The sequence below is a fragment of the Poecilia reticulata genome, chromosome 5 (assembly GCF_904066995.2).
Source record: "Poecilia reticulata chromosome 5, P_reticulata-male-v2, whole genome shotgun sequence".
NCBI classification, from domain to species: Eukaryota; Metazoa; Chordata; class Actinopteri; order Cyprinodontiformes; family Poeciliidae; genus Poecilia; species Poecilia reticulata.
In genome coordinates this window covers 33,855,582-33,883,191 of record NC_088834.1, presented here as the reverse complement: position 1 = coordinate 33,883,191, position 27,610 = coordinate 33,855,582, and the positions used below count along the sequence as shown (strand labels likewise).

Sequence of the window (27,610 nt, the reverse complement as noted above, 5' to 3'; positions counted from 1 at the left end):
TACTATGACAAAAAATAATATATATATATATATATATATATATATATATATATATATATATATATAAGCTGGGTAGCTCTTGAATTGCTACAAAATAAAGCTGTATTTCTCTAAGCCCACTGGCTGTAATGGCATGGAGTGCATCCCAGTTCCAGTTTTCCATGTCTGGCATGTAACCATTCATTTTAGCTTTTAAACTGGTTCTATTGATCCTGTGTCCAGACAGAGGGACAGTCGGTAGCCTAGCATCATGACCTGTTTGTTCTGAAGATCCTGCAGCTTCCACTTCTCTTCCTAACATGGCGCCTCCTCATCCTGACAGGAGGAACCACAGAGCTCTGTTAGGTTAAAGCTCATCTTCTGAAGTTGGGATATTTTTCCTCCAACAGGATCCAGAGGAATCACCTCAAACCAGATGTTGAACTGGATTTTATTTCAATGTCATATGTAAATGTTAGAGCCTCATTTTCAACAGTGGAGCTATAAAGGTTGAAAAAGGTTATTATTTTGGAGAAAGTCTCATCAACATCAATATTTCCACTAAATAAGAGGCAAAAAACAAAATTGTTTAATAAAGGAAAAGCCTCTCAGACTCTGAGCCCGACAGCACCAAACTATTTTTTATATTAGACAATTAATTTATTTTCACACAATTATTGCGGTAGAAGACATTTGTTTATTAAATAATTAATGAAACATATTTACCGTGTTTGATGTTTGTTGTGATTGATGTATTGGGCTACTCACAAAGAACGAAGTAATTAGTCTAAGTTTGTAGTTTATTGAATGTTCAGAAACTACAGCGGCTGTGATGCGCCAAGACAAAGGTAAAAAAAGGTAAAACAACCCGAACAGGTGATCAACTCTAAACCACTCGCACATTTTTACTCTCCGTATCTCTGTCATTTAAGCACAGCCATTGCCATGGCAACCTCCTGCGCTCCACAAGCCGATCAGAGATTATGTTAAAAACATTACATTTAGTCCGTTGCGATATTAGGTTTGCAGGCTTGATATTTATTTTGCTATCATTAATAAGCCTCTCATGAACACAGAGGTGGTTGATTAGTTCATTTTAAACTTCTGCTCTGCTAGTTATTTTGGTAATGGAACCGAAACACACAGAATTGCGCAACACCTTGTTGAAACAATAATTTCTGATTAATAATTATTAATAATTATTGTTGTTGAATCATTAATTTAAACACGTTTTGTTGATTTTTGTTGTTGTTCTTTAATAGAGTTATTAACGTTTTGATAAGGAGCCAGAGGAGGACGTGCTGCTCTCAGCCTCCTGGCTGCGTTCAGTTTGTCACCTAATGCCGAGATCGACTCAAAACCTTCCGCGATCGATGTGTTGCACCGCTGCTCTAGCAAAGCACGAACAGTTCAGAGACCATATGAAATGGGAAAAAAGGTATTTATTAACTGATTAAGTCGTGTTTTAGATTGTTCTTGAAAAACGAATCAGTCACAGCCGATTAGTGGGGCACTCACGGCTGCACAGTGAACCCACTGATTTTTTTACAGTAGACAGCCGCTCTTCTCTCTTGCAGGTACTGCGTAGCCCTTCTAAATCTTTTTGGGGTACGCAGTACCCTGCCGTACCCCCTTACTTTCACCCCTGCCGGTTACAATCAGCAGTCCGATCAATAGATCATTCACACACCTGCTATAAACTTATTGCATCTCTGACAGTGCTGTTTACGTTATATTCATATATAATATTGGATTTTTATTGGCCAACTGATTTATCGACCAGTTGATTTCTGGGCGCCGATTTCCTTAATTTTGGGGGATTGTGATCTGCTGATACTTACATGCGTAGCTGATCTTATCCCCTAATCTTATCTTCATCAGCAAAGGTTTAAAAATCAGTCTCTGTCCTCTTCTGCTCTAGAGGTTTGACTGATAGACCAACCAGGTCAGGTCTGCACGTTTACAGTTAATAATATTCACCCCACTGTTGCCAACTCGGTGACTTTCTTGCTATATTTAGCGACATTTCAGACAAAAAAACATTCACATAGGCTAAAATCAAAATCGTCAGGTCAGGCTTTTTAAAGATCGGTAACCACACTGTAAAAAAAGTCAGTAAATTTACGGTAAAATACCAACAGTTTTTGACTGTCATATCCAAAAACATTTAATTACCGTAGAAATTACATGGAACTACCATAAGTCAAAACTAAAAAAAGTCAGTAAATTTACGATAAAAAGTGGTAAAATACCAACAGTTACTGACCGTAATATCCAAAACCTTTTGTTATTGTAGAAAATACATGGAACTACAGTAAGTTAACACTGCAAAACAAATCCTTAAATCTATGGTAAAAAATGGTAAAATACCAAGTTACTGACTGTAATATGCAAAGCATTATACTAATGTAGAAAATACGTGGAATTATCATAACTCAATAAACGTATATCCTAAGTAATTTTGACAGTCATGAAATGTAGAAAATACAGAAATATATTGTAAAAATATAAGTTCATAGAAAAATATTGTAATATTGCCTAACTACCCTAAACAGTACTAATCAGCCAAAATTACAAATTTTGCTGATATTTATAACTACAATGTAAAACCGTAAACGAGACAGCAAAAGTAAGTTTTACTAAGAACAGAATGCTGGTGTGATATTTTGGTTTCTTTTTTAATAACGCCTTTAATACACCAAACTGAAATCTCAACAGTGGACCAGGCATTGATCTGGCGACGCACTGATTGCAAAGCAAACTCCTACAGCCAACGCCACCATCATTTATAAGAGTATTTGATTAAGTTATGTATTTGGGATCAATTTTATGCCGACCATAGATTTCTCATACATTAAAAGAACTGTATGTTAGCCCCTCCTGCTTGGATGAAACTGAAGTTGGTTTCCAATTGCTGCTTCCAATTTGGGAAACGGCTAAAGGGCGAATCCACCTAATTTTTCACTACCATCAGCATCTTTAATTTACTCTAGCTAAAACACTACAACACCTAGACTCTTCAAATCTGGACTAGATTATTCTCAACTCATATCAGAATATTTAAAACCAAATGTGGGATTTGTGAAACTTCAATAAAGAACAATTCTAGTGTTATCCAAAAGCATAAAAATTGTGAAGTCGCCCTTCATTGAAGTTTCGCAAATCATACACTTGGTTTTAAATATTGTGCTATTAGTAGAGAATAATCTAGAGAGTTTTTCATTTTGTTATTGTGATAAATAGCAGGGTTTGCAGTAAATGGAGACTTATTTGTCACGTAAACAAATAATTATCTAGTTTGTATTGCTGCTTGATCCTTCAGCAGCAAAAAAATCAGCTTTTAACTCGCTTCCTGTAGTTGAGTGTGGCTCAAGATACTGTGGTGTCCTGAACTCAACACAGTAAAGTCACAGTGCGCTAGCTAACGTGATCTCGTTCTTTCGGTCATGACCCAAAGCTCATGACCATAGATGAGGGTGGGAACGTAGATCGACCGGTAAATCGAGAGCTTCGCTTTTTGGCTCAGCTCCCTCTTCACCACGACGGACCGGTACAGCTCCCGCTTCACAGAAGACGCTGCCCCAATCCGCCTGTCAATCTCCTGCTCACTTCTTCCCCCATTCGTGAACAAGATCCCCAGATACTTAAACTCCTCCACTTGAGGCAGGACGACCCCCCTGACCCGGAGAAGGCACTCTACCCTTTTCCGGCTCAAGACCATGGCCTCGGATTTGGAGGCACTGAGCCTCTTCCCGGCCGCTTCACACTCGCCCCCCGAGGGACACAGTCGAACGCCTTCTCCAAGTCCACAAAACACATGTAGACTGGTTGGGCAAACTCCCATGCACCCTCCAGGACCCTGCTGAGGGTGTAGAGCTGGTCCAGTGTTCCACGACCAGGACGAAAACCACACTGCTCTTTCTGAATCCGAGGTTCGACTATCCGACAGACCCTCCTCCCCACGACCCCTGAATAGACCTTACCAGGGAGGCTTAAGAGTGTGACCCCCCTGTAATTGGAGCACAACCTCCGGTCCCCCTTTTTAAACAGGGGGACCACCACCCCAGTCTGTCAATCCAGGGGAACTGCCCCCGATGTCCATGCGATATTGCAGAGTCGTGTAAGCCAACACAACCCCACAACATCCAGAGCCTTAAGGAACTCCGGGCGGATCTCATCCACCCCCGGGGCCCTGCCACCGAGGAGCTTTTTGACCACCTCAGTGACCTCGTCTCCAGAGATTGGAGAGCCCAACCCAGAGTCCCCATGCTCAGCTTCCTCAACAGAAGGCATGTTGGTGGGATTGAGGAGGTCTTCGAAGTATTCCGCCCACCGGCCCACAACATCCCGAGTTGAGGTCAGCAGCGCACCATCCCCACTATAAACAGTGTTGGTGCTGCACTGCTTCCCCCTCCTGAGATGCCGGATGGTGGACCAGAATCGCCTCGAAGCCGTACGGAAGTCTGTCTCCATGTCCTCTCCAAACTCCTCCCACGCCCGAGTTTTTGCCTCAGCGACAACCCGAGCCACATGCCGTTTCGCCCGCCCGGTACCCATCAGCTGCTTCTAGAGTCCCACAGGCCAAATAGGCCCGGTAGGATTCCTTCTTCAGCTTGACAGCATCCCTCACCGAAGGTGTCCACCAACGGGTTCGAGGGTTGCCTCCACGGCAGGCACCAACAACCTTGCGGCCGCAGCTCCGATAGGCCGCCTCAGCAATGGAGGTACGGAACATGGTCCACTCAGACTCAATGTCCCCCACTTCCCCCGGAACGTGTTCGAAGTTCTGCCAGAGATGAGAGTTGAAGCTCCGTCTCACAGGGGACTCCGCCAGACGTTCCCAGCAGACCCTCACTACACGTTTGGGCATGCCAGGTCTGACCGGCTTCCTCCCCCACCACCGGAGCCAACTTGTCACCAGGTAGTGGTCAGTGGACAGCTCCGCACCTCTCTTCACCCGAGTGTCCAAGACATACGGCCGCAAATCTGATGAGACGATGACAAAGTCAATCATCGAACTGCGGCCCAGGGCGTCCTGGTGCCAAGTGCACATATGGACGCCCTTATGCCTGAACATGGTGTTCGTGATGCACAACCTCATTTTCAAAATACAGTAAAATACTGGCAGTTTTGGTTGCCACAATTTTACCATATTTCTAAAATACCGTAAAATACTGCATTTTCAAAATACGGTAAAATACTGGCAGTTTTGTTTGCCAGAATTTTACAGTATTTCTAAAATACGGTAACATACTGGCAGTTTTGGTTGCCACAATTTTACCATATTTCTAAAATACCGTAAAATACTGCATTTTCAAAATACGGTAAAATACTGGCAGTTTTGGTTGCCACAATTTTACCATATTTCTAAAATACCGTAAAATACTGCATTTGCAAAATACGGTAAAATACTGGCAGTTTTGGTTGCCAGAATTTTACCGTATAAAGTTGGTAAAATTCTGGCAACCACAGCTGCCAGTTTTTTACCGTAAATTAAGGCAGTTTTTTTTACAGTGCAGGGATTGGCCAGAAAACTGCAATCGGTGCAGCGCTACACACATATTCATGACATTCTTTGATTAAATACATTTCTTTTAAGCGTAACTCCAAGAGCTTAAAATGTAGTTCATACCAGGTGAGTCTTTCTCCCCTGAGAATGTGGATCGATACCGGTACTGGACTAATTTTGTGCCTTCCAATGCTTTTAACAGAAATTTCACATAACTTAGAAGTTGATGCAAAAATTATGGTTTTTTTAGCCACGAAATTATTCTGCTCAGCAGCAAACGACAAATCCCAACTACAGCATAGAGCAGCTCATCGATGTAGCAGCTATGTAGTCTGACGCAAAAACATTTTGCTAGACAATGTCAAACATTGAGATGTTTTAATTATTGTAATCAAATGTTATCAAACTCGTTTTGAAGCCAAAAATACCTCCGAAATATACAGAAATATACAGAAATATATTCTTCCTCTTTCATTTTTCTCTCCCTGAAGGATAAGTTCATTTTTGAGCCATTGCTTTGCTTACTTGGCAAGTATTACTTAGTACTTACTTAGCTTTGGACGTTTGGATGCTCTGCTTATTGCACGGCAGCTCATGTTACCCGCAATGCATGCGGTACCTACCATGGCCACCAGGGCCCGCCAAGAGCATTTTTTTTCCCTTTTTATCAATAAAATAATTTCTACATACATTATAAAATATATATTATGTAATGACAAATCACTTCATGTTAAAATTGTGTGATTTTGATATTATGACAGAAATTACTAAATATATATATATATATATATATATATATATATATATATATTTATATTTATAAAATCAGCTGGGCAGCGTGTTGAGATGTAAATGGCTCATAATTGTTTGTTCATAAAGATAAATCATTCTCACCGATCTCTCAATGTGCACGTCTGAAAGCGCGAGTACAGGTTATTCTTGCAATTCACATAGAGCTGTACAACCAGAGCTAACGCAGTGAGTTTTAAACTCTTACCTCAATGTGGAGTTTGCTAAAGAAAAATAATTCCTCACAGGCGGTTGATGTAAATATCCATACAGCTCAGTCTGTGTCCAGTTTGAGTGAAAGGAGGTGCGCTTAATAGATCAAGCAGCGGCAGCGCGGGCTTCAACGCGCAGAGGCGCCAGCGATGTGATTGGTCCGCTCTCCCGGCTTTAAATGCACAAAATATAAACTTATCTTTTAGGAATAAATTTGCTCCGCCAGTGAAATGCTCAGAGCAACAGAGACACTTGCAATCCAGGTTAAATTAATGACAAAATATATATTTTTTTTTATTATAAATTTTTCTAACAAAAGCAAGTAACTCCTCCTCCAGGAGAGGAATCCCACAAGCTACAGCAGTAGTTCAGCAGGACCAGACAGAACACTCAGATGAGATTTTTTCCCCTTTTTTTTGTAGGGTAAGATAAATCCTTCGTTCCTTTAGATTATTCACATGTACCGAATCAGCTGGATGCAAAAATATGTACCGAATCAGCTGGATGGGACAACCAAGAGCAAAACTGCTCCATGGTCTCTGGGTAGATAGCCTCGACAGCTTTATCAGGAATTTGATTAACCTTCACCTTTGACATCGTACTCCGCTCAATGCAAAACATTCAGGGCCAGAGGACAATAGGACCAGGCCAGCCCTGCAGTGCAAAAAGGCTTCAAATATAACTTGCATGTAATGTCAGCTGTGATTGATTTTAAGTTTGTTTTTCTGTGTTTTGCTGATTTTGTTTCTAATATACAAACTCTTATTACTGTTAGATTAAGTCTTCCTGGAAGAATTGTTGAAGATGGAACAGAAAAGGCTACGTTTGACATTGATAAAGGTGGGTCGGATCATTATTGAAATAATACGTTTCAGTCATGAAAGACTTGCAAATTTCTGGTTTGTTCAAAACCTCTGTTCAGATTATTCCAAAAACCAATCATGAATTGCAACATTTGTTACATTTTCAGTTTGCTTTCTCACTGCACCATGTCAAATAAACCAAATGAAAAACCTGCTCCCTCCCTTCACCTGTGGTGGTGCTGCACCAAGAACAACTGAAGGAAACAGCACAAAAACCTTTGAAGAAGACACTGAGCTTGACATCCTTCTTTGCAAAATGGAGTGGTGTCAAATTTCAGCGGTTGTAGGACTTTTCCTTTGTCTTTGGCAAAAGACCATAAATCATTTCTCCTGCTACCAGTAACACACACGTTTGTTTTGGTTGTATTTACCCAGAATACTCTGTGCTATAGTCAACTTCCTGCTTTTGGAGTGGTCTCCAGTCCACTTGGCGTTCACATATGCATTCGAACCATGCCAGAGCATTCAAACCTCCCCAAAAGAGCTGGAGTTTCTAGGGAAACAAACTAGAATTTGATTACAGCAGACTAAACAAGGCTGGTGTGAATGCACATTTAGTGCATGGGGGCAGAGTAAAGAAAAGCTTTAATGCACAACATAAGTTCAAAGTTTTGTTTAACCACTGTTGTTGATATTTGTTACATTCCAACAAGATTCTGGGACAGGGCTTTGGCTGCTTTTAATGATTGGTCCTTGGCTAGTGATGCCTTGGGGCTGATTTGTGAATGGCTGATTTGGTAAACCAGCAATTCTTAATTGACTTAACTGATCATGTTATTCCACTCATTTAAATGCCCACTGGAACCTTCTGTGATACTACAATGGTTACTAGCCAGGGGCAATCTATTTGCTTTTGGGGTAACAAAAGCAGATATTGATCTGATAATGGATCACACATATCAGATCATGTGTGACTTTTCTATTTATTTTTCTTTTTTTATATAATACGTATTTGAATTTTAGTGTCACATAATTATTTCTGACATTTGTATAGTAGTGTCTGCCTTCTTCATCAGTGATATGTCTTTTACCCAAGTGTCAGCATATTTGCAGCTAACAAAATGTCAGTATGAGCCTGCAATGTTTGCTAATAAAGCTTCTGCTAATGAGTGTCCTTGTTTAGTCTTCTAATGAGCAATCATTAACGTCCAGCTTCGAAGGATCTCCATTCTTAAGCAATTAGTCACCTTCTCTTGCAAATTGGTTCAAGCTGCAACACTTGGGTGCATTGACATTTTATGAGATCTTTAAAGCAACCATCTCTGTGGTGTGGTTACATTGTTGAACTCATCAGTCATGTTTGACCTTTTTAGGTATATAAACAGTCTACTTCAAATGAGCTAATGTCTTTTAAGGTCAGTAAAAGTAGGTACTCCATAGGATTCTTAGATTTTAGATACAAAAAAGAAAAAACAAATCATCAAAAGTATTGTAATTGTGCAAGTTTTGTAATTCCAAAAAATATTTGTAAAAATTGTAGCTTCTATTTGCAAAGTTACATATGTTTTATGCATACGCAACTTTCATAAATGATGGACTTTACCTGAACATTGCAAACACTTAAAACTGGTGCTGGAAAAACGACTTAATGTCACAGAAAACTGTTTACTCATCGGTGGTCATTCTCACCGCTGTGGGGGGAGGAGCTGTACCATAGCAGAGAGCTAAGGGAACGATGTGAGCACTGTGTATACAAGCATGATTGACAGCACTTAGACCATCTTCCTGGCTCTGATTTGTTGGCTCTGACTGGGTGTATTTTTGCAAATGGCAGTTGGATCATAGGGAGGAGGCAGAGGAGCTGGATTTTTTTCCTCATTTTATCTGTCTCATATTGCATACTGTCATGACATAGTGACAGTTTTAACAAATATGTCAAAAATACAATTAAACTTACCTACTGTGGCTTTAATTTCTATTTTATATTTGTGCCAATACTATTGCTAAAACAGCAATAGCCATTTGTTTTCCTAAAGGATCTTTACCCTTAATCAAACTTTGAAATTCCACCAAAGCTTGCCAACATGCATCCATCCAGCATGATGAATGCATGCAAATATGATGGCTATAACTTAACTTTATCTGCTGAACGTCTGGCTCTCTCAGTTTCTTGCAGCCTGAATCAATGACAGACGAGTCAACATATAATAGTAAATACAGTTCAAATTTAAACAGATCCCTACATATCTGTGCTTCCTCTGCTCTCATTTTTAAACACTTTATAGAAACTAAAAAATGTTGTCTTTGCAGTAATTGCATCCACACCAAAGGATGTTGGTGGGAGGGCAACTTGGCTGCACTTTATATTGTCAAGCTGAAAGTCCTCTGTTTATAATTACCACCCCCTATCTCTACCAAGTCATCAAATTCATTTTATGCTATATTTAATTAACAAGCAATCTTCCTGGAAGTGTGCTTACATAAATGTATTCTGGATGTTTGGATCTTATTTCTCTGGAGTTCTGAAAGGGTTATAATTCTCCTTTCATGTTACCTTGCTGTAGGTGTTTTCACACTTAAGGTCAATAAGGAAACAAGAGGGGAGCACTTCGGAGGGCTTCAAATGCTCACTAGTCTCCTCGCACCAAAAGGCTCCCAATCAGCAAAACCTCTGGTGGAAGATATGAGTGCCGGTGAGTCCCGGAATTATGTGTTTAAGAAGTCACTTTTGAATTTAGGTAAATGTTGCAACATTTGACTGTTGAAGGATTGAACTTGACTCCGAGGAGTCAAGTTCAAGTCAAGTTCACTGCCTGTTTCTCTGGAAACAGTCAGTGAAACCACAGGAGATGGTGAGGAGGAGGATGAAGAAGAGTTTGACTGGCAGCTGGAACAGGAAGTTTACACAGATCAATCTGAAGAAGAGCTGGGAACCATGCAGAAATACGGTTTCGCTAATCAAAGATCCGGAGTGTTTGCACGATTGCAGGTTGGTTTTGCAGAGAAACATTCAAAATTTTTAAATTCGGAGGTTTTATACAAATATATTTCTGTGATGCTGAATATCTTGAAGGAGGAACTCAGTGACGTGATTGATGTCAAGAACCCAGAGGAGACTTTGGCATCCGAGAGACGTCGGGCTCGGCTGGAGGCAGAGGCATTGGCTTTCTCTTCTGACCATTATTTGTGAGTAAAGGTTATTAATCCCCAACCTTATTTTCTCTGTTGCTTGGGACTGCTAACATCTCCCGTCTTTTCAGAGCTGACTTGTTTGAAGACGATGAGATAAATCGCTTGCTGAAGTTTACACCATGGTGGTCTAAGCTGAGTCCTACTACGGAGCAGAAAGGGATATCTGGTGAGTTTTTTTATTTTATATGATCTGGAGTTAGGGCTAAACGTAGACCTACTTTATTAAAAGTAAATAAAGAGAACTTCCTATTCTCCTGAAAAGTGCATAAAACATGGTTGTTGTATGAGCATTTCTTCCCATATTTGCTTAGTTGACTTTGTCGTGTTTGCATAAAATCTACCTATACAACAAATGTAGTCACATACTGATAAATGTACAAATTTTGATACAGCCGAAAACCACCTCATTTTAGCATCTTAGGAGGAGACTTCTGCACCTCCTTGTTGTGGAGAAGGAAACATCATCATTTATAACCTCTAGTCAGCACCATATGGGATACGCACCATGGTGCCATTTTGTAATAATTTTAACATAGATTTGGCGCTCTGTATGCAATTCTCTTGAAAATATACAAAGAAGAAATCTACACAATTTACTAAGCTCTTTTCCATCAAAATTGTTGTCCATGCTCCTGTTATTTGGGTGTCAGGAGAGATGAGCTTGAATAATGCATTGCTTAATCGCAAGAACAATGCAAACTTCAATTAGTGTAGATTCTGTGTTTTTTAGTGGTGGAGCAAAGACAGATTTTCCAAATATTCCAAGTAATTATTTTCACTTACTTTAAAAATAGTAACACTGCAACTTGCTACTTGTGCTGAAATAGAATAGACCTTTATTTTTCCTTAGTGGGGAAATTCAGGTGTACCAGCAGCAAAGTGACTGGCAAGTAGAAGCATGTAGATTTACACAAATACAAAAACAAAAGTAAGAATAACACACTATATAGTAAGAGCATTTTTTTCAGTATAAGAAAAAATGTTTTTATATTAAAAGATGTTGGCAAGAAATATAAAAATATCACTGGGTAATTATGTTACAAAACATTGTCAGTGAAATGCTATTTAAACACACAACTATAGTCTTAAAACCAACAAATAAAAAATGCAATTAAAATAAATATCAATTATTTGCACTTCTGTTAAATCCAAATTAATTCAGCAGCTGCTTAAGGCACCCCAGGCCTTCAGTGGCCCCGTAAATGCTAATATTTTAACACAGACCACATATATAGAAAGTTAACGTTTAGTGAGAATATCAATGCTGTTAAATTTGATTTAATGGTTTCAGCATAAATAAATAAAAGATTTTAAATTGTGTAACATTTAAATGTAAGATTTTAAAGATCTGGCAACTTTGCTTTGTAAAAGTGCAAAGAGCAATTTTCGTAGATTTTTTGTTACCATAGCAATAGTCTGATAATGTGAGTATAATCTCTGAGTTTGAGCTCTGTTTGCTCACAAATATATCTCAGTAAACAACAATTATCACTGATTGCGTTTAGACATGGCCAATTAAACAAGACTCCCTCTCCCAGACTCTATTAAATCTATGGTGAAATGCAGTAAGTGGTACTGATGTTCTTAGCAACAGGGGTCCGTAAATCAAATTCTGCTCGTGGTCCTCATCAATGTTCCCTCTAAGCTGTGCGCTTGCGCAATCGCGCACTGCTCGCACATTCTCAGCGCACAATAAAGTCTATGCAGCGCATAAAATTAGATCCAACGTAAACTGGATATTGAGCTCGGACATCAGTTTTGACTATGGACCAATAACATATGATCTAACTCGGTGAGTCACAGGTCTCCAGCCTGTGACTCACAACGATACGGTTCACTTACGCTGCGCAGCCAATCATCGCATACTATTGTGCAGTGTTGTGGTACTCGAAGTTGGTCTTGGTCTCGAGGCCAATCTCGAGACCATTTTTTGATGATCTCGGCCTCGTCTCGGACTCAACTGCATTTGGTCTCGGTCTCGGCATTTTATTTCAAGACCAGTCGAGACCGCAACTGTGAAAATATCACTAAACGTACAGCATACTGTCCAGTTTATTCGTTAACATCTTTGTTTTCAGTGGATGCAAAACGCACCGATTAAAATCCAAGCAATTACGTGTTTCTGTTAATCCCCCCTCCCGCTTCCCACCTTTCACTCACACGCGGCGCTCCAAGACATGCGCAGTGGTTTTCTCTCAGCGGCAGAAAATGTCTGTCTAATCGTCAGTAATAGAATAGAGCTGCATAAATAATAAGAAATCCGATGGCCACAGCTAACTCAACATCGCTTCGCTTTCACAGACGGTGGGGACTACGTCTAACTTTTTTCGACACTTAGAAAAGTAGCTCAAAGTAGCTTTATTGACATGATGTTAGCAAAGCTAGCTGTACAGAGACACATAAGCATTTGTGATGAAAAAAAGTCACTCACTGCCTGAATTATTGTGCAGAGGTGTAGACTGACTTGTTTCATATATGGGACAACGCTGTGTCCAAAAGTCTGCAATATAGTGATGTGACATTCAGAAACAGTCGATTCTTCTCCATGGCTCTTTACTTAGTTAGGACTGGAGTGTCACTCACTGAGAGCCGTTGTTCTATCAGATTACCTACGCTGTCAGAATAGCATACAGGCAGTGAGTACCATGCCTGTGCATGCGCATTAAGTCAGACCGTCAGAGGAGTTGTCAGTTCACCATACGCAGAAAGTTATGATGAAAATAAGTCATTAAATTGTTTTCAATAATAACTATCTTAATAATAAGATATACATGTGTTGTCGTGGTTTCAAAGTGTATTTAAAGCAGGGTCGAGCTGCAGCTGGAGTCAGCTACAACACACGCCCCTGTAAAACTCACTTAACCGCTAAGTCAGGATGCCATACAACTGTTAATAACAAAGTGTATGACGATCTACGTCATGATTCTATATTGCTGATTAAATGAAATCTTATGGTAATGACATGTCTGACAGATATAGCCGTTGTTCTGTCAGATAGCCATACGCTGTCAGGATAGCATACATGCAGTGAGTATGCCAGCGCATGCGCATTAAGAAGTCTGACCGTCAGTGGAGTTGTCAGTTCAGCATACGCAGCAAGTTATGACAAAAATAAGTCATTAAATTGTTTATAATATGACATAATATGATAACTAGATAGATATACATGCATTGTCGTGGTTTCAAAGTGTATTTAAAGCAGGGTCTAGCTGCAGCTGCGGTCAACAACAACACACGCCCGTGTAAAACTCAATAACCTACTTAACCGCTAAGTCAGGATGCCATATAACTGTTAATAACAAAGTGTATGATGATCTACGTCATGATTCTATGTTGCTGATTAAATAAAATCATATGGTAAGGACAGCGTATGCATGTCTGAGCTAAGCGTACGACTATCTGACAACGTATGCTGATCTGACAGAACCCCGTGAGTTCGTGCTAAGCGTATGACCATCTGACCTGACAGAACACCCGTTCTTTGTTCTTGTAAATGCTCTGTGTACACTGCATAATTTTATTTAATTACGTACGTTGATATTTGAATTAAATAACAAAAACACAAGAACGAAAGAGCACGCACAGAATTCACATTGCTCTTTGATTGTTTTTGTTCAAAGTGGCAGCTGTAATGTGTGCCATGGTGTCAGACTACCTGGCTTCATGTACCGGGAGAGAGAGTGAAAACAGTCACGATGAGCGCCTTCTGTTTGGTTACTTCTTGCTTGTTGCTCCTTGGTCAGTGTTCATAGTTGGGCGTTATTTATCGTCAGGGCATTGCCTCAATTACTATGTTTAATGGTGCAGACAGTGGTGGTTTCTTACATGACCAATATGGGCAAATGCCCAGGGCGTTATCTTTTTAGGGATGGCACAAGACCATCACACATTGTCGCACAGAGGTGGAATATTTAATATTGGTAAAATTTATTAAGTATTTAATATCTAGGTGTTTTTATGGGAATATGGATATTTCAGATCATTTTGAGAAGCAATTTTGATCATATTTTACATTTTATTGTGTCATGTAGTGTGGGTCGCTGGTCTTGGTCTTGGTCTTGACTCGGTCTAGACTTCCCTCGGTCTTGGTCTTGACTTGATCTTGGACCCTAAAAGTCTTGGTCTTGTCTCGGTCTCGAAACACTCTGGTCTTGGTCTTGTCTTGGTCTCGGGTTAGGTGGTCTTGAACATAATACTGCGATTGTGCCTTGCCCATATGCGTTGTGGTACCCTGCAGATTTGAGTTGAGACGCAGCCCCGGCTCCACACGAGTTAACAAGGAAGGGCATCGACTTATTTTTGGGTAAACTCAACACGGGCGTCTAAGCGTTTATGTTGCGTTTGAATGTGGCTCAGAAAAACAGGTTACGACATATTAACAACCGATTAAACAATTTTAACTGCTGAAAAACGTGACGGAGTGCACAAATATGGGAAGTACAGAAGCCCCTACCGTATCAAATTAATATAGGAATATCAGACAGTTGGCCACTCTGAGGTAGAAACGACAAACAGCTTCCAGTAAACGGGGGGCGGCCACAGCTGACTCTGTGGGCGGGCAAAGTCCACCGATGCCCGAAAGTTATGACTTTCAAAGTCATAGCTATGACTTTGAAAGTCAAAATCAGGACTTTGAATCTCATAATTATGACTTTCAAAGTCAAAATTATAACTTTGAAAGTCACAATTATGACTTACAAAGTCGAAATTATGACTTTCAAAGTCGAAATTATGACGTTGAATCTCATAATTATGACTTTAAAAGTCGAAATTATGACTTTGAAAGTCATAATTATGACTTATAATGTCGGAATTATGACGTTGAATCGCAATTATGACTTTAAAATTGAAATTAAAAGTCGAAATTATGACTTTGAAAGTCAAAATTATGACTTTTAATCTCATATTTATGACTTTGAAAGTCGAAATTATGACTTCCTGTTGGTCTTTTATTTTTCTTTCATGGCGGAAATGGGCTTCCATACAGACATGAAAAAACTGTGTAATTAAATACAAACCGGATTCCAAAAAAAGTTTTCACACTAAACAAATTGTGAATAAAAACTGAATGCAATGATGTGGAGATGGCAAATTTTATTCGTAATAGAACATAGATGGCAGATCAAAAGTTTAATCTGAGTAAATGTAACATTTTAAAGGAAAAATATGTTGATTCAAAATTTCACAGTGTCTACAAATCCCATAAAAGTTGGGACAGGTAGCAATAAGTGGCTGGAAAAAGGAAGTTAAGCATATAACAAACAGCTGGAAGACCAATTAACTCATGTCAAATGACAACATGATTGGATATAAAAAGAGCTTCTTGTCTGAAGCCAAGATGGTAAGAGGATCACCAATTCCACCATTGTTGCGCAGAAAGATAGCGCAGCAATAGCAGAATGGTGTTACGCAGTGTAAAATAGCAAAGATTTTTAAGTTATCATCATCATAACATCATCAAAAGATTCAGAGAATCTGGAACAATCGCTGTGCCGTAAAACTCTACTGGATGCTCGTGATCTCCGGGCAAAATGGAAGACTGTTCTGTGGTCAGATGAATCATGATTTGAAGTCCTATCCTTTTTGGAACGCTGGGACACCATGTCATCCGGACCAGAGAGGACAAGGATAGCCCAAGTTGTTATCAACTCTCCATTCAGAAGCTTGAATCACTGATGCTATGGGTTGCATGAGTGCTTGTGGCATGGGCAGCTTGCATGTCTGGAAAGGCACCATTAATGCAGAGAACTATGTTCAGGTTCTAGAACAACATATGCTCCCATCTACATGTTATCTCTTTCAGGGAAGACCCTGCATTTTTTAACAAGATAATGTTAGACCACATTCTGCAGCAATCACAACATCATGGCTACGTAGGAGAAGGATCCGGGTACTGAAATGGTCAGCCGGCAGTCCAGGTCTTTCACCTATAGAGAACATTTGGCGCATCATAAAGAGGAAGGTGCGACAAAGAAGGCCCAAGACGATTGAACAGTTTGTTTGTTATTGCGCAATAGCCAGCCCCACCTTAACCTTCTCAAATCTCACAGACTGACTATTGCCCAGTTCTCCAGTTAATGGGTCAGGAAAGTCTCTAGTTCCTAGGGCTTTTACTCCATGGATAGTCTAGAAAACATTCTATTTAAGCTGGTGGCGGGAGGACTCGTCTAGCCTCTGACTGCCTACAGTCCAAAAGTTATCGCCCTTTTCAATTATTAAGGCAATTAACCTAGTAGCTCTCAAGGTTAAATAGCAGCAATAATCAATTTTGTTAACGGCAGCTCTCTCCCTTATAATAACAAGCACTTGTTGCAGACTAGATACATTTTAGTGGCTCGGCTTGAACCCCAGGGTGACTCATCGCCAAAGAAACCTATGGAGCCACCATTTTTCTAGAACCATGCACATAGACTTTACAATAATCAGAAGCAACAGTAGTAATTCCAGACTCAGAATTAATTTCAGTGTCCACAATCATCAACAAAATTTTATATATTTTTTTATTATTTATTATTATTTATTTGCTTGCAACATCCTGCACAAAGCAAATTTGGGCTCTGCATCCTAGGTGCATAAATGAGTATTATCAAAGATCCTTCCTTTCAGCAGGTATTAGATGCAATAACCAGGGTTTCCTCTGGTATACTAGAAGCCATTTGAAGCCCCACCAGGCTAAAAATTTTTTGTTTTTTATTTATTTATTTATTTTTAATTGTTTAAAGCAGTTTTTTAATACACCAGTAACCCCGGACTGCAGAGCAGAATCATTCCACAAAGGCAGTTTTATAGTTGATGCATTGAACATGGCATGATGCTGGCCGTGTGTAGAAATCACACCATTGGCGCCTCTGCACCTTGGCTGCTGTTGCGGCTGGCTCTCTGAAATTTACCTCAGTGTGGAAACTGGACTTCCAAATCATCCAGTTTCTCACTCAAACTGGACGATTTGGAAGGTGTTCTTTTAGAGAAGCTTCACCTATATTTATATTTACCCCCTGTGAGAAAACATGTCCCTTTGGAGAATGCTTCAGTAAGGTATGAGTCAAGTTTTAAAGCCACCTCATTTGATCTGCTTGTGCAAATCGCAAATATAACCTATACCTAAGCTTGCACTTTCAGGGGTGCGCATTGTACGTGCCGTGCAGTGAAGATAGTGTTTTCACCATTTTTCTGTTGCCTGGACTACCACTTGAAATCTTCCCTAGACACACTTGAAACAGTTCATATGCAGATCTGTAAACAGAAACCATATAGCCGGCTATTGTATGTGCCAGACACTGTCATGGTTGTCTAACAACACATTAATACTCAAAAGGACACTTGAGCTTTTTTCCCCTGCTGTCCTCCTCTGGGAGAGTGAGACAGAGGACTAACAAATGAGTGTAACTCACTCATTTGTTAGTGAGCTACACTCTTTGTTAAAGTGCCTCAGGCTCTTTAGCGGAAAAGATACTTACCATTATCAGGGATTGAACTTGGACCTTCTCTAATCGCTTCATCTCTGCTCTGCCTCTCGGCCAGTTTAAACACCAGAATTCACAGTGCAGTATGTGGCGAGTTGGAACGCAGCTCATCTTCGCCCACCATCTTCATTCTGCTTTTAATTCAGCTTCTCTTTTTGCAGTCACTTCCCATTCTTATCCAATCTCTCCTTAATTTCTGTGATGTCAATAGCCTTTTTAGCATTTTCTCCACACAAAGGTGATAACTTGTGAACTCTTGCTAGGGTGTTTAATTGTGCCATCCAGCCTGCTAATTCCTGCACATCCTCTGTTTAAGCTGGCACGGTGTTCACTGCTACAGTGGAAGTGCAGCACTCCAATGTCATCAGATTAAGAGCAGATTTAGATTAAACATTGCACAGTTTTGCAGAAAGAATTGGCAGATGGTCATGCTTTATTTTTTTAAAGGATTTTATAGATTCTTGTGGCCTACTAGGTGACAGAAAAGTGGGCTGTGACAAAGGTCAACGGCCAGGACTCAAACCCTCGACAGCCTTGTCAAGGATTGAGTCCTCTGTATGTGGGTGGAGCGCTCCACCTCGGTACCACAACAGCGGACTGGTCGTTTTTTTAAAAAAAAGTCTTTTTCGGCCTTTGATTGACAGTGACCAGAAAGCAGCTTGTGAGAGTGGGGGGACGAAAGGTAATCTGGCTGGGACTTGAACCAGTGACAGTTGAGTAATAAAGCTAAAGTCTCAGTATATGGGTCTCGTTGGTTTCTTTTTCTATTTGACTGGTTGACTTTCAGGCCTTTATTTTCCCCTCGTCCTCTTCTTCCCCTTGCACTGCTTTCTGAGACAGAGCATCTCAGTCAGGAGCGCAGTTGTAGATAAATGGGCCAAGTTAAGCTTAATGGCTTGATTGACAGCTCGAATAGCATTAGTCTTGGCTGAGTATGAAGAATGGCGTCAGTCAGAAGGTTTAAGTGGCTCGCCATCAAACCTTAAATGGCATGCTTATGATTTTAACAGTTAGCCATATATTTCAATTGAAGAGTTAGAAGTCTTGTGTGTGAGTTTTATTTTTTTCTCCACAAACTCCTTTCTTACTGTCTGCTAAATCTGATATATATGTCACCTGACAGATGGCTGTGGACATGGGTGCTAATCAGTGATGTGTGGTCAGGGGTGGCAGGTGAGGCAGAGCTGAAAGGTTTGCTTCAAACTACGAGACAGAAGGGTAGCCGCTCTTTTCAAACAAAGTGGTATACAAGAAAAGGCAGGCTTTCTGGATGTCCTGCTAGGAACGGCCTTTTCTGCTTTTTTTGCCACCTTTTCTCAACTTGTGTCGAGGATAGACTTGGTTTTGGATGAACTGATATTTTTGTGCAGAATGAGCAGCACATGGACTTCATCTATAAGTAAAGGTAAAATGGCAATAAATTTTAAGTTTTTTAATGAAATGTGCGTTTTGCAGAGAGTATGTGTAAAAATGTGCAGAAAAAAAATAACCTGCAAACTGCTGTTAGATTAGCTTATAGCAATGGTAGCTATAATCTACCACAGGAATCACTTATTAATAATCACAAAATAAACTTTAAGTCTAAAAACAAGCTACTGCAACGTACTGAATGTTCTGTTCTTTATGTTGGAAATATTTGAGTGTTTTTGGTGTTGAATCCTGAAACATAAAGTTGCGTTGGTGTCAGTTGCTATGGCCACGAGTCCTCTTGTAGCTTGGCCGCTAGAGAGAGCTAGAAAGAAGTGGTTTTGAGTTGCACTTCAACGGGTTTTCCCTTTACTGTGTAGCATAACACTAAATTAATAATACCTACATTTCTAAGTTTCATTGAGTTAATGGAATTATTCTAGACAGCAGCGCGGCTATGGATGACATGTAAAAGAATGTAAGTCTTTTTGCCCTCCAGTGTTGTCCACATGCACAAAATCTCCATAGGTAAACAATAACATGCAGGGAGTATATATTTGTAAATCTGATTATGATTAAGTCAGTGCCTCACTATCTATGAAGCTCGACCGCACATCACTGGTGCTAATGAAGTAGAAATCAGCTTCTTTGTGCTGTCCTGTGTAGGGGCCAGCCCATTGACTGGCCACAGCTGTATTCTGGAGGGCGGGAGAATCTGTATTTACCCACCAATCTGGTATAAGTGGTCCTGACAGCTCAGACTCTTTGTATCTCTTCCACTTTCCTTTTCGATGTGTAAATAAATCTGATCCCTATCCAGGGATCAGTTTAGGGAATGGGTCATCTGTTGACATGAAGCTCCAGTGTTTAGAGTCCCTTTGTCACACGCCCCCTTTGATTTGATACTGGACTCAATCATAGGGCCCAGATCAAGTGGCATTTTGACCTCTGGCTTTTAGAGTTTAGCCCAGGACAGCTTTCCAACACTCAGCAGCATTTTTTGAAGCATATTTTGATTCATGCCGTCACGCCATCTGGAATTGGAGAGAGCAGCAACGAGCCAGGCTGCCGTTTCCAACTGGAGTAATTAGGTCAGAAATTAATTTCCAATCATTCTGCTCTCCAAAACGCATTCATGGTTAATACCCAATAGAGTTGACAGGCTTAATGGTAATGATGAATGACCATAACAGTGAGTAATACCGGCTCTGCAGAATTGATAGAAAATCCTCCGGCTTCATATCGCTGCTGTGTGGATTTAAATATTAGGTTTTTATGAGTTGTGGCAGAACATCGTCACTCTGAGAAATCCATGCTTGTATTTGGTTAAATTGATGCAAGATATGTCTATAGTGCCTTGCGAATGTATTCACACCCAGTGAACTTTTACATGTTGAGCTCCAAGCTTCATTGAGTTTTACAGATCCATTCAATAAATTAGACTTGGACTTAATTTATTGTCATTGCACAAAGACAACAGTGAATTTGGTAACAAAATATCACTTATCGGGTACTGGACTACACAGAAAAAAACACAGAAAAACTAAAGTGTCACTATGTCCTTACAGTATAATATGAGACAGATAAGCCATGAAAAAAAATCAAGTTTCTCTATGTAAAAAGTGTATTTAGTTCTAGAATTGCACCACAGCTGGAGAGGCTGAACCAGTACAAGGCTACAAGTTCAGATGGTGTCAGCTCCAGAGTCCTGAAGTTCTGAAGCTGCAGAGCAACATCTCTTCAAACTTAGCTTGACCTAAGAGAAGGTTCTGTTGTTATGGAGGATATCCTGGTTGGTTCCAGTAGAGAAGAAAACTCACCCATCAGTCATCAATAACTATAAATCTGTTGCAGTGACAACCCACATCATGAAGGTCTTGGAGAGACTTGGGCTGGCCCACCTCAGTAAGCAATTAAGACCACCTGCAGTTTGCTTATTGCCATGGAAACAGAGACACCATCATACACCTTCAACAAACCCACTATTATCTGCAGAAACACAGGAGACACAGGTGGACACTTTAACAATCATCTAGTTCAGTGGTTCTTAACCTTTTTTGAGATACCGAACCCACCAGTTTCATATGCGCATTCACTAAACCCTTCTGCAGTGATAAATAAAATGTGATTCCCCCCCCAACCCCCCCCCAAATTCAAGACATAGGGGTGACCCAACTAGAATCTAGTTGGGTCACCCCAAGATCACTAAGTCTTCTTAAAAGGTAGAGTCTCTGAGAACAGTTCTTCAAAATATAGTCAGTGTTTTCAGCAAAGTTGAGCTGACTGTCCAGGAACGACCCAAGGTATTTAAAATTTGCCACAGTTTCAAAAGGTTGGCCATCGAGAGAAACTGGAACCACTTTAAGGTCTCGTTTAGGTCATTTAATTAGCTATACATTCTTAAGAGAATGAAAAACTAATAATAAATAATAAAGACTCTGCGGTATTCTGATTTAGTAATGTAATTATATTAGTTGTGTTACCATCCCCACGACACTAGAGGCAGTAGCAACCCCGAAAAGATGCGACTAAGGAGCAGATTTAGTAGTACACCAAAAGCTACAGAATTTGGTAAAAACTGTGAGCTTTGCTGAAGTAACTAAAGACACAAGTTCAAATCCATGTTGAGAGTGGAACTCCTTCAATCAGTGCTCCTCCGCAGCACTGATTGGCTAAGCAATGTAACGTGATCCTCTGCAGCAAGTGATGGCAAAGCGGGGCGCGTCATCACGACTTTACACAAGTGTGTCTTTACCTCCGCGGCAGAGGCTCCGCTGAACCCCTGAGACCGACTCATCGAACCCCTGGGGTTCGATCGAACCCAGGTTAAGAACCACTGATAGATGTATGACTACCTAACAAAAGCTGCTTTTCCACTGGCAATTTAAGCATTAACCGATTAATGTGTGGTTCAGTTTCACCCCAGGTAGTGATCTTTTCCATTATCTGTTCTGTTCCTCACTATGGTGGGCAGGATGCTGCAAAAGTTACCGCATGTGTTCCTGTCACTGCTCCTGATTAAACTTATAATTAAACTGCCCCGTACGGTCCACAGCTAAACGTTAACTTCTAAAAGCTGAATGCTGTTTGCAGTTTTCAGTGCCGTAAATCACGAGCCAATCAATGAATGCGGTCAGCTGTCAATCAAATTGTTTTGTTGCTGTACCTTGATCAGTGCTGCTAGTACTACCCCTGAAGTAGGTGCAAAAATCTGAGAACACCTGGGAAGAACCCAGATCTGCTAGTGGAGGTCTTGCTCCGCCTCGGCAGAGCGAGACCAGACCAGCTAGAGGGGGGCTAGTGGAAAAGTGGCTAAACAAACTACAGCTTGTAAGAGTGAAGAACTGTGTGTCGAACAAGGAGCACCACAGGGTACTCTCACCATTCCTTTTCTCTCTTTACACTTCAGACTTCTAGCACAAGTCTGACTTTTGTCATCTCCAGAAATACTCAGATGACTCTGCAGGTGTCGGGTTTATCAGTGATGGATAAGAGGCTGAATACAGAGAGCTGGTGGACCGCTTTGTGTCATGGTGTGGGAACAATCATCTAAATGTGAACAAATCAAAGGAGATAATTGTTGATTTCAAGAGAAACAGGATTAGATCAAATGCTATTTCCATCATGGCATGAAAACTTTTGTGAGGCATTGCATCATTTCAATCATAAACTTCCTACTTATGCTGAAATTTGTGCTGACACCTCCAGTCACTTCTTGTTTTTTTCATTTTGCATCTTGAGCCCAACTTTAGTGCATGTGTGCAGCAAATGTTCTCCTCCATGTGGGCTTTTATGTCCACTTGGCTGTGCTCTCCCCTTTGTGGCTGCACCGACGAGAGACTCAGGTAACGTCCGCAGAGAACTGACGTAATGCAGCAGGAATCTCCTATGCAGCAGATCCAAGTTCCCAGTGCAGCCAGAGAGATATTGAGTGTGTGTGTGTGTTTGTCTGTTTGCTTACACATACACATCAGAGATCGAGAGCAGGGACTCTTCATCCTCACGCAGAGCAAGGAATTGCTTTCAGCTGTTTCCTACGAAGCTGGGAGGGGAATAAAGAGCAGGGCAAGCTGAGAGCTCGCTGCCGTCGCAGACATCCAGCGTGCCTTTCAGCGCTAAACGACACAGATTGCCAAAATGGGATTGAAGTCTTTTTGCATCGCCCTATTAGGCTTGCTGCAGATCCCCATTAAGCAGATGTTTCTTTCAAAAGGAACTGGTTAATGAATAGAAGTCTTCAAAAACACTGTCACATGCAGAACCTCTGTATTTTATTCTGGGCTGAGCTATCAGACATATTGATATTGAACATTTTACTCACTTTAATTCAATTTTCTTGTACCACAGCGACAAACTCAGTCAGTAGCTTCAGGAGACAGACTTTACTAGCCGACTGCCGGTTTAGCGTTGTGTGAATTTGTCAGGTTTTTATTAATCTGACTTAATGAGGTGAAGAAAAAGGCACACTGTTTAAACCCATAAACTGATAATGTGTGAAAATAATTTTCACCTCTACTTGTTTTTCTAACACCACTGCGAAAAGGCGACACAAAAACATTATAAAACATGAATGGCGATGTAAGAAATTTGAGTGCATTTTTCTCCTGACTAACCCGTTGTTGTCTGATGCTGAATGTTGGAGCAAAACCTTCCTAGATCTGTAGGATGTGTAGACAGCTCACTCTGGACTTTCTGTTCACACTTGGACATTCTCGCTTCACCTGTCTAAATACACTGCGGCATTGACAGCTTTGCTTGTGGCGCTTAGCATTGACTTGTCTGCTGAACTTCTCGATCAGGAGGTGTTGGATAATCTTCATAGTGATTCAGTTTCAGTTCTCTTTGCCACGCCACTTGAAAGACTCACAGAGTCACGTTGTCCTTGAAAGCTAAATCAGTGACTGCCAGTGGTATTAGCTTGATTATGAGTTTCGTTGAGGTCATTTATCTGAAACCTTCAATCCAGTGGATATTCCATTTACATCAGGGATGTCAAAGTCAAATACACAGAGGGCCAAAAAAACAAATTTGCTACAAGCCGAGGGCCGGACTGGTTTAATGTTTATTAAAACATATTGAAATGATTGCACATAGCCTATTGAACCAAGACCTAACAGAGTGTATTATTTAACGATTAAATGAATAAAGCAATATTTTGTTATGGCTCTGTCAGTAACTTCAAGGGAAAACATTTTTCAAGAGGCAAACAGCAACAAATTTAATTGTTTTTAAAAACAAAATATGTTTCTTAATATCAACATAAATGCATAAATCAAAGTGCATGCATTATAAACTGAAAATGCATTACTGTGCTGCTCTATGATCCTACCGATCACTGCTTTCAAATAGTAAAGTAAAAAAATAAATCAAATCAGTTGTATTCTTTCTCATGGCTCTTATCTGCAATTTTACCTGAATCCATTCAACTGAAAAATAAATACAATAAAATAAAATTAAATACAAAAATATATGGCACACAGACAAAACAATACTTCATTCAAAGAAAAATCACGTCTTGTAGAAACAAATGTAAAAATTTAACTGAAACTTATAAACTGAAAATACGTTACTGCTCTGTGATGCTCACTTGTCTGAGGCTGAGCCTGATACTTGGAGGTGTCTCATCTTTTGTACAAGTTCATCAATGTTCGGGGTGAGGCTCTGAGCTGATGAATAATGAAGCCGTTTGGGCGCGCTGTAGTCACTTCGCGGGCTACCGTTGCATTATGGGAAATGTAGTGTTTGCAGGCAAAACACGAGCGGGCGGCTCTGGCTTGCGGGCCGGTTCTCATAGTAATTAAATATCATTCAGGGGGCCATAGATAATTGATTTGCGGGCCGGATGTGGCCCGCGGGCCTTGACTTTGACATATGTGATTTACATGAACCGACCTGTTTAGCATGCTTACATGGATTTATCATGGGCATGAATGAAAATATTACAATTGGGGTCTTCCTCAAATTGATTTGACTTGCAAATCAATGTGTGAGTATGAATTTACTGTCAACATTTTATCTTTTTCATACAAATTAAAATTACACCTACCAGGTCAGGGCAATAAATCATTAACGGTATATAGAGCATATTTTTTATTGATAAATATAAAGAGAACATACATCTGTTAGAATTTTCAATAACTTCACCGAACTCTGATCGAGAACTGCACAGTATTCTGGGAGATGTAGGCTTTAGCTGCTCAACGTCTCACAGCCAGCATCGACTAACTCACTCACTCTTTGGTGGCCTAGCAACAACCTATTGAGTAACTGGTGCAGCAGCACTATCTGGTTTTGCCATCGTGCCTGATGACTACTTAAAAATAAAAAACAACAGCATGGAGTGAAAACTGAATAAAACAAGAAGGGTCATGTCATCAATTTGGCAGTATTTCAGTTACTTGAAATAAAAAAGCTAATCAATATGTATTGATATCGACTGTTATTGAATGCTTTTATTATGATAAATTTTTCAGCCGTATCATACAGCCCTATTGTACTTGATTTGATGCCTTCTGCTTAGAGATATTAGTAGCATGTTGTGGGTTAAGACATGCAGAGTGTCTCATCTCATTCAGCATTTGCAGACGCCGTTCAAAAATTTAAAATATTACATTGAGTTTTATGAGCTGGTCGTGACATCCCAAATGGTGTCGCAGTTGTAATAGTATAAATGTGCACAGACAAATGCAGCAAGCAGGACTTCCAAAGTTTGATTTTCATTTCTGCCCACTGGGAGTAATGATCGTCACCCACGTGGCTTTACTTACAAATTGTAGTAAAGCACATTATAAATTATAATGTACAACTACTACAAATTGTAGTTGTACATTTTACATTTTTTACATGTAAAATGTAAAAAAGAAAACACAATGTAAAGGAAACCGCACCAAATGAAAAAAATAAAGTCCTCTTTTGGTCCAGACCAAACAAGTCAACCAAAGAATTTTCTTAGTGTGAATACACACTCAAATGAAGCCTGAACAATATCAGAATATTATGTCACTATTGTTAAATGGGGATGAATCCACATTTCCCACACCCCGTTTCTCTTGTGAAAACACAATGGTTTGTTATTTTGTTTGTATTTCCTTTTAATTTATGTAAAGCACTTTGAATTGCCTTGTTGCTGAAAATGTGCTATATAAATAAAATTACCTTGTGTGCTACCACAACTTTGAACAATCAGCTTCTGTATCAATGACTTTTTGTAACTTCCCTTCCTTGTGGAGAGTCTAAATGACTGTTTTCTGAACATCTGTTCAATTAGTAGTCTTCCCCAGGATTGTGTCCGACTGACACAAATATTAGATGCATTTTCATTGATTTTAAAATTACACTAATTGGAATTACAAAAGTGTGAAAAACCTGTGTTTTTCAATAAAACCTTTTTGTGCTAGGATGAGGTGGTTTATCCTGAGTTTTTATCTGTAAGCCATCATCATAAAAATGACCAGAAATAAAGACTTTAAGTATTTCACTCTACTGTATGGCTATATAATATAACTTTCAGTTCAGAGTGACAAAAAATACAAAACATTTGACATTTGTTGATATACATTTTTTCTCAACTGAAAAACAAAGTCTGATAAGTAATCTTTTACTTTTCATTTTAATTGTATTGTGCTGGTACATTGAATGTGTTTTAACAGAAATATTGAAATGCTGTAGGTCCCCTGAGAAGGAGCAGTTTAGCACTGCTTTCTGTATGGAAAGCTTAATTTTGTTTAATCAGACTTGAACATGTAGTTAGCAAAACGGTATGCATCTCATATTTATTCAACTCAATGTAGACATTGTCTTAAAGACTTAATACACTAGATCTGCTTTGATTAAGCTGTTTGTTCCTGCAGCGATACATCAGGTCTTATTATCTTGATACATGCTGGTCACAGGTAACACTTTATTTGAAGGGGTGTGCATAAGACTGACATGACACTATCATGAACATGAAGAATTCTTTATGAATGATTGTGACTGATGTCATGAAGTGTCATTTGGTAAATAATGACACTTAATGCAAAATTGCTTTAAAAGTTGTATTAAAAATCAATTAAAAGTGCCAACTTTGCATTAAAGTGTCACAATTTACCAAATGACACTTCATGATAATAGTCAAATATTCATAAAGACTTCATGTTCATGACAGGTGTTATGTCATATTTATGACAGTGTCATATCAGTCTTATGAACACTTCTTCAAATAAAGTGTTACCAACCCAGTAAAGTACTACTTGTTTTGTCGACTTACAACTACA

At 39.8% G+C, this 27,610-nt stretch overlaps 1 protein-coding gene across 4 annotated transcripts in view; it reads left to right on the top strand.

The window, feature by feature from the left end:
* The window catches only part of shq1 (SHQ1, H/ACA ribonucleoprotein assembly factor), a 95,945-nt gene that overhangs the window by 8,628 nt on the left and 59,707 nt on the right, over positions 1-27,610 (top strand). For all 4 annotated transcript variants that reach the window (XM_008410597.3, XM_008410595.3, XM_008410596.3 and 1 more), the window contains exons 3-7: positions 7,266-7,330; positions 9,858-9,986; positions 10,125-10,282; positions 10,367-10,479; positions 10,554-10,651. In XM_008410597.3, coding sequence (XP_008408819.1) covers positions 7,266-7,330; positions 9,858-9,986; positions 10,125-10,282; positions 10,367-10,479; positions 10,554-10,651 — 563 coding nt within the window. The remainder of the gene's footprint in view (positions 1-7,265; positions 7,331-9,857; positions 9,987-10,124; positions 10,283-10,366; positions 10,480-10,553; positions 10,652-27,610) is intronic.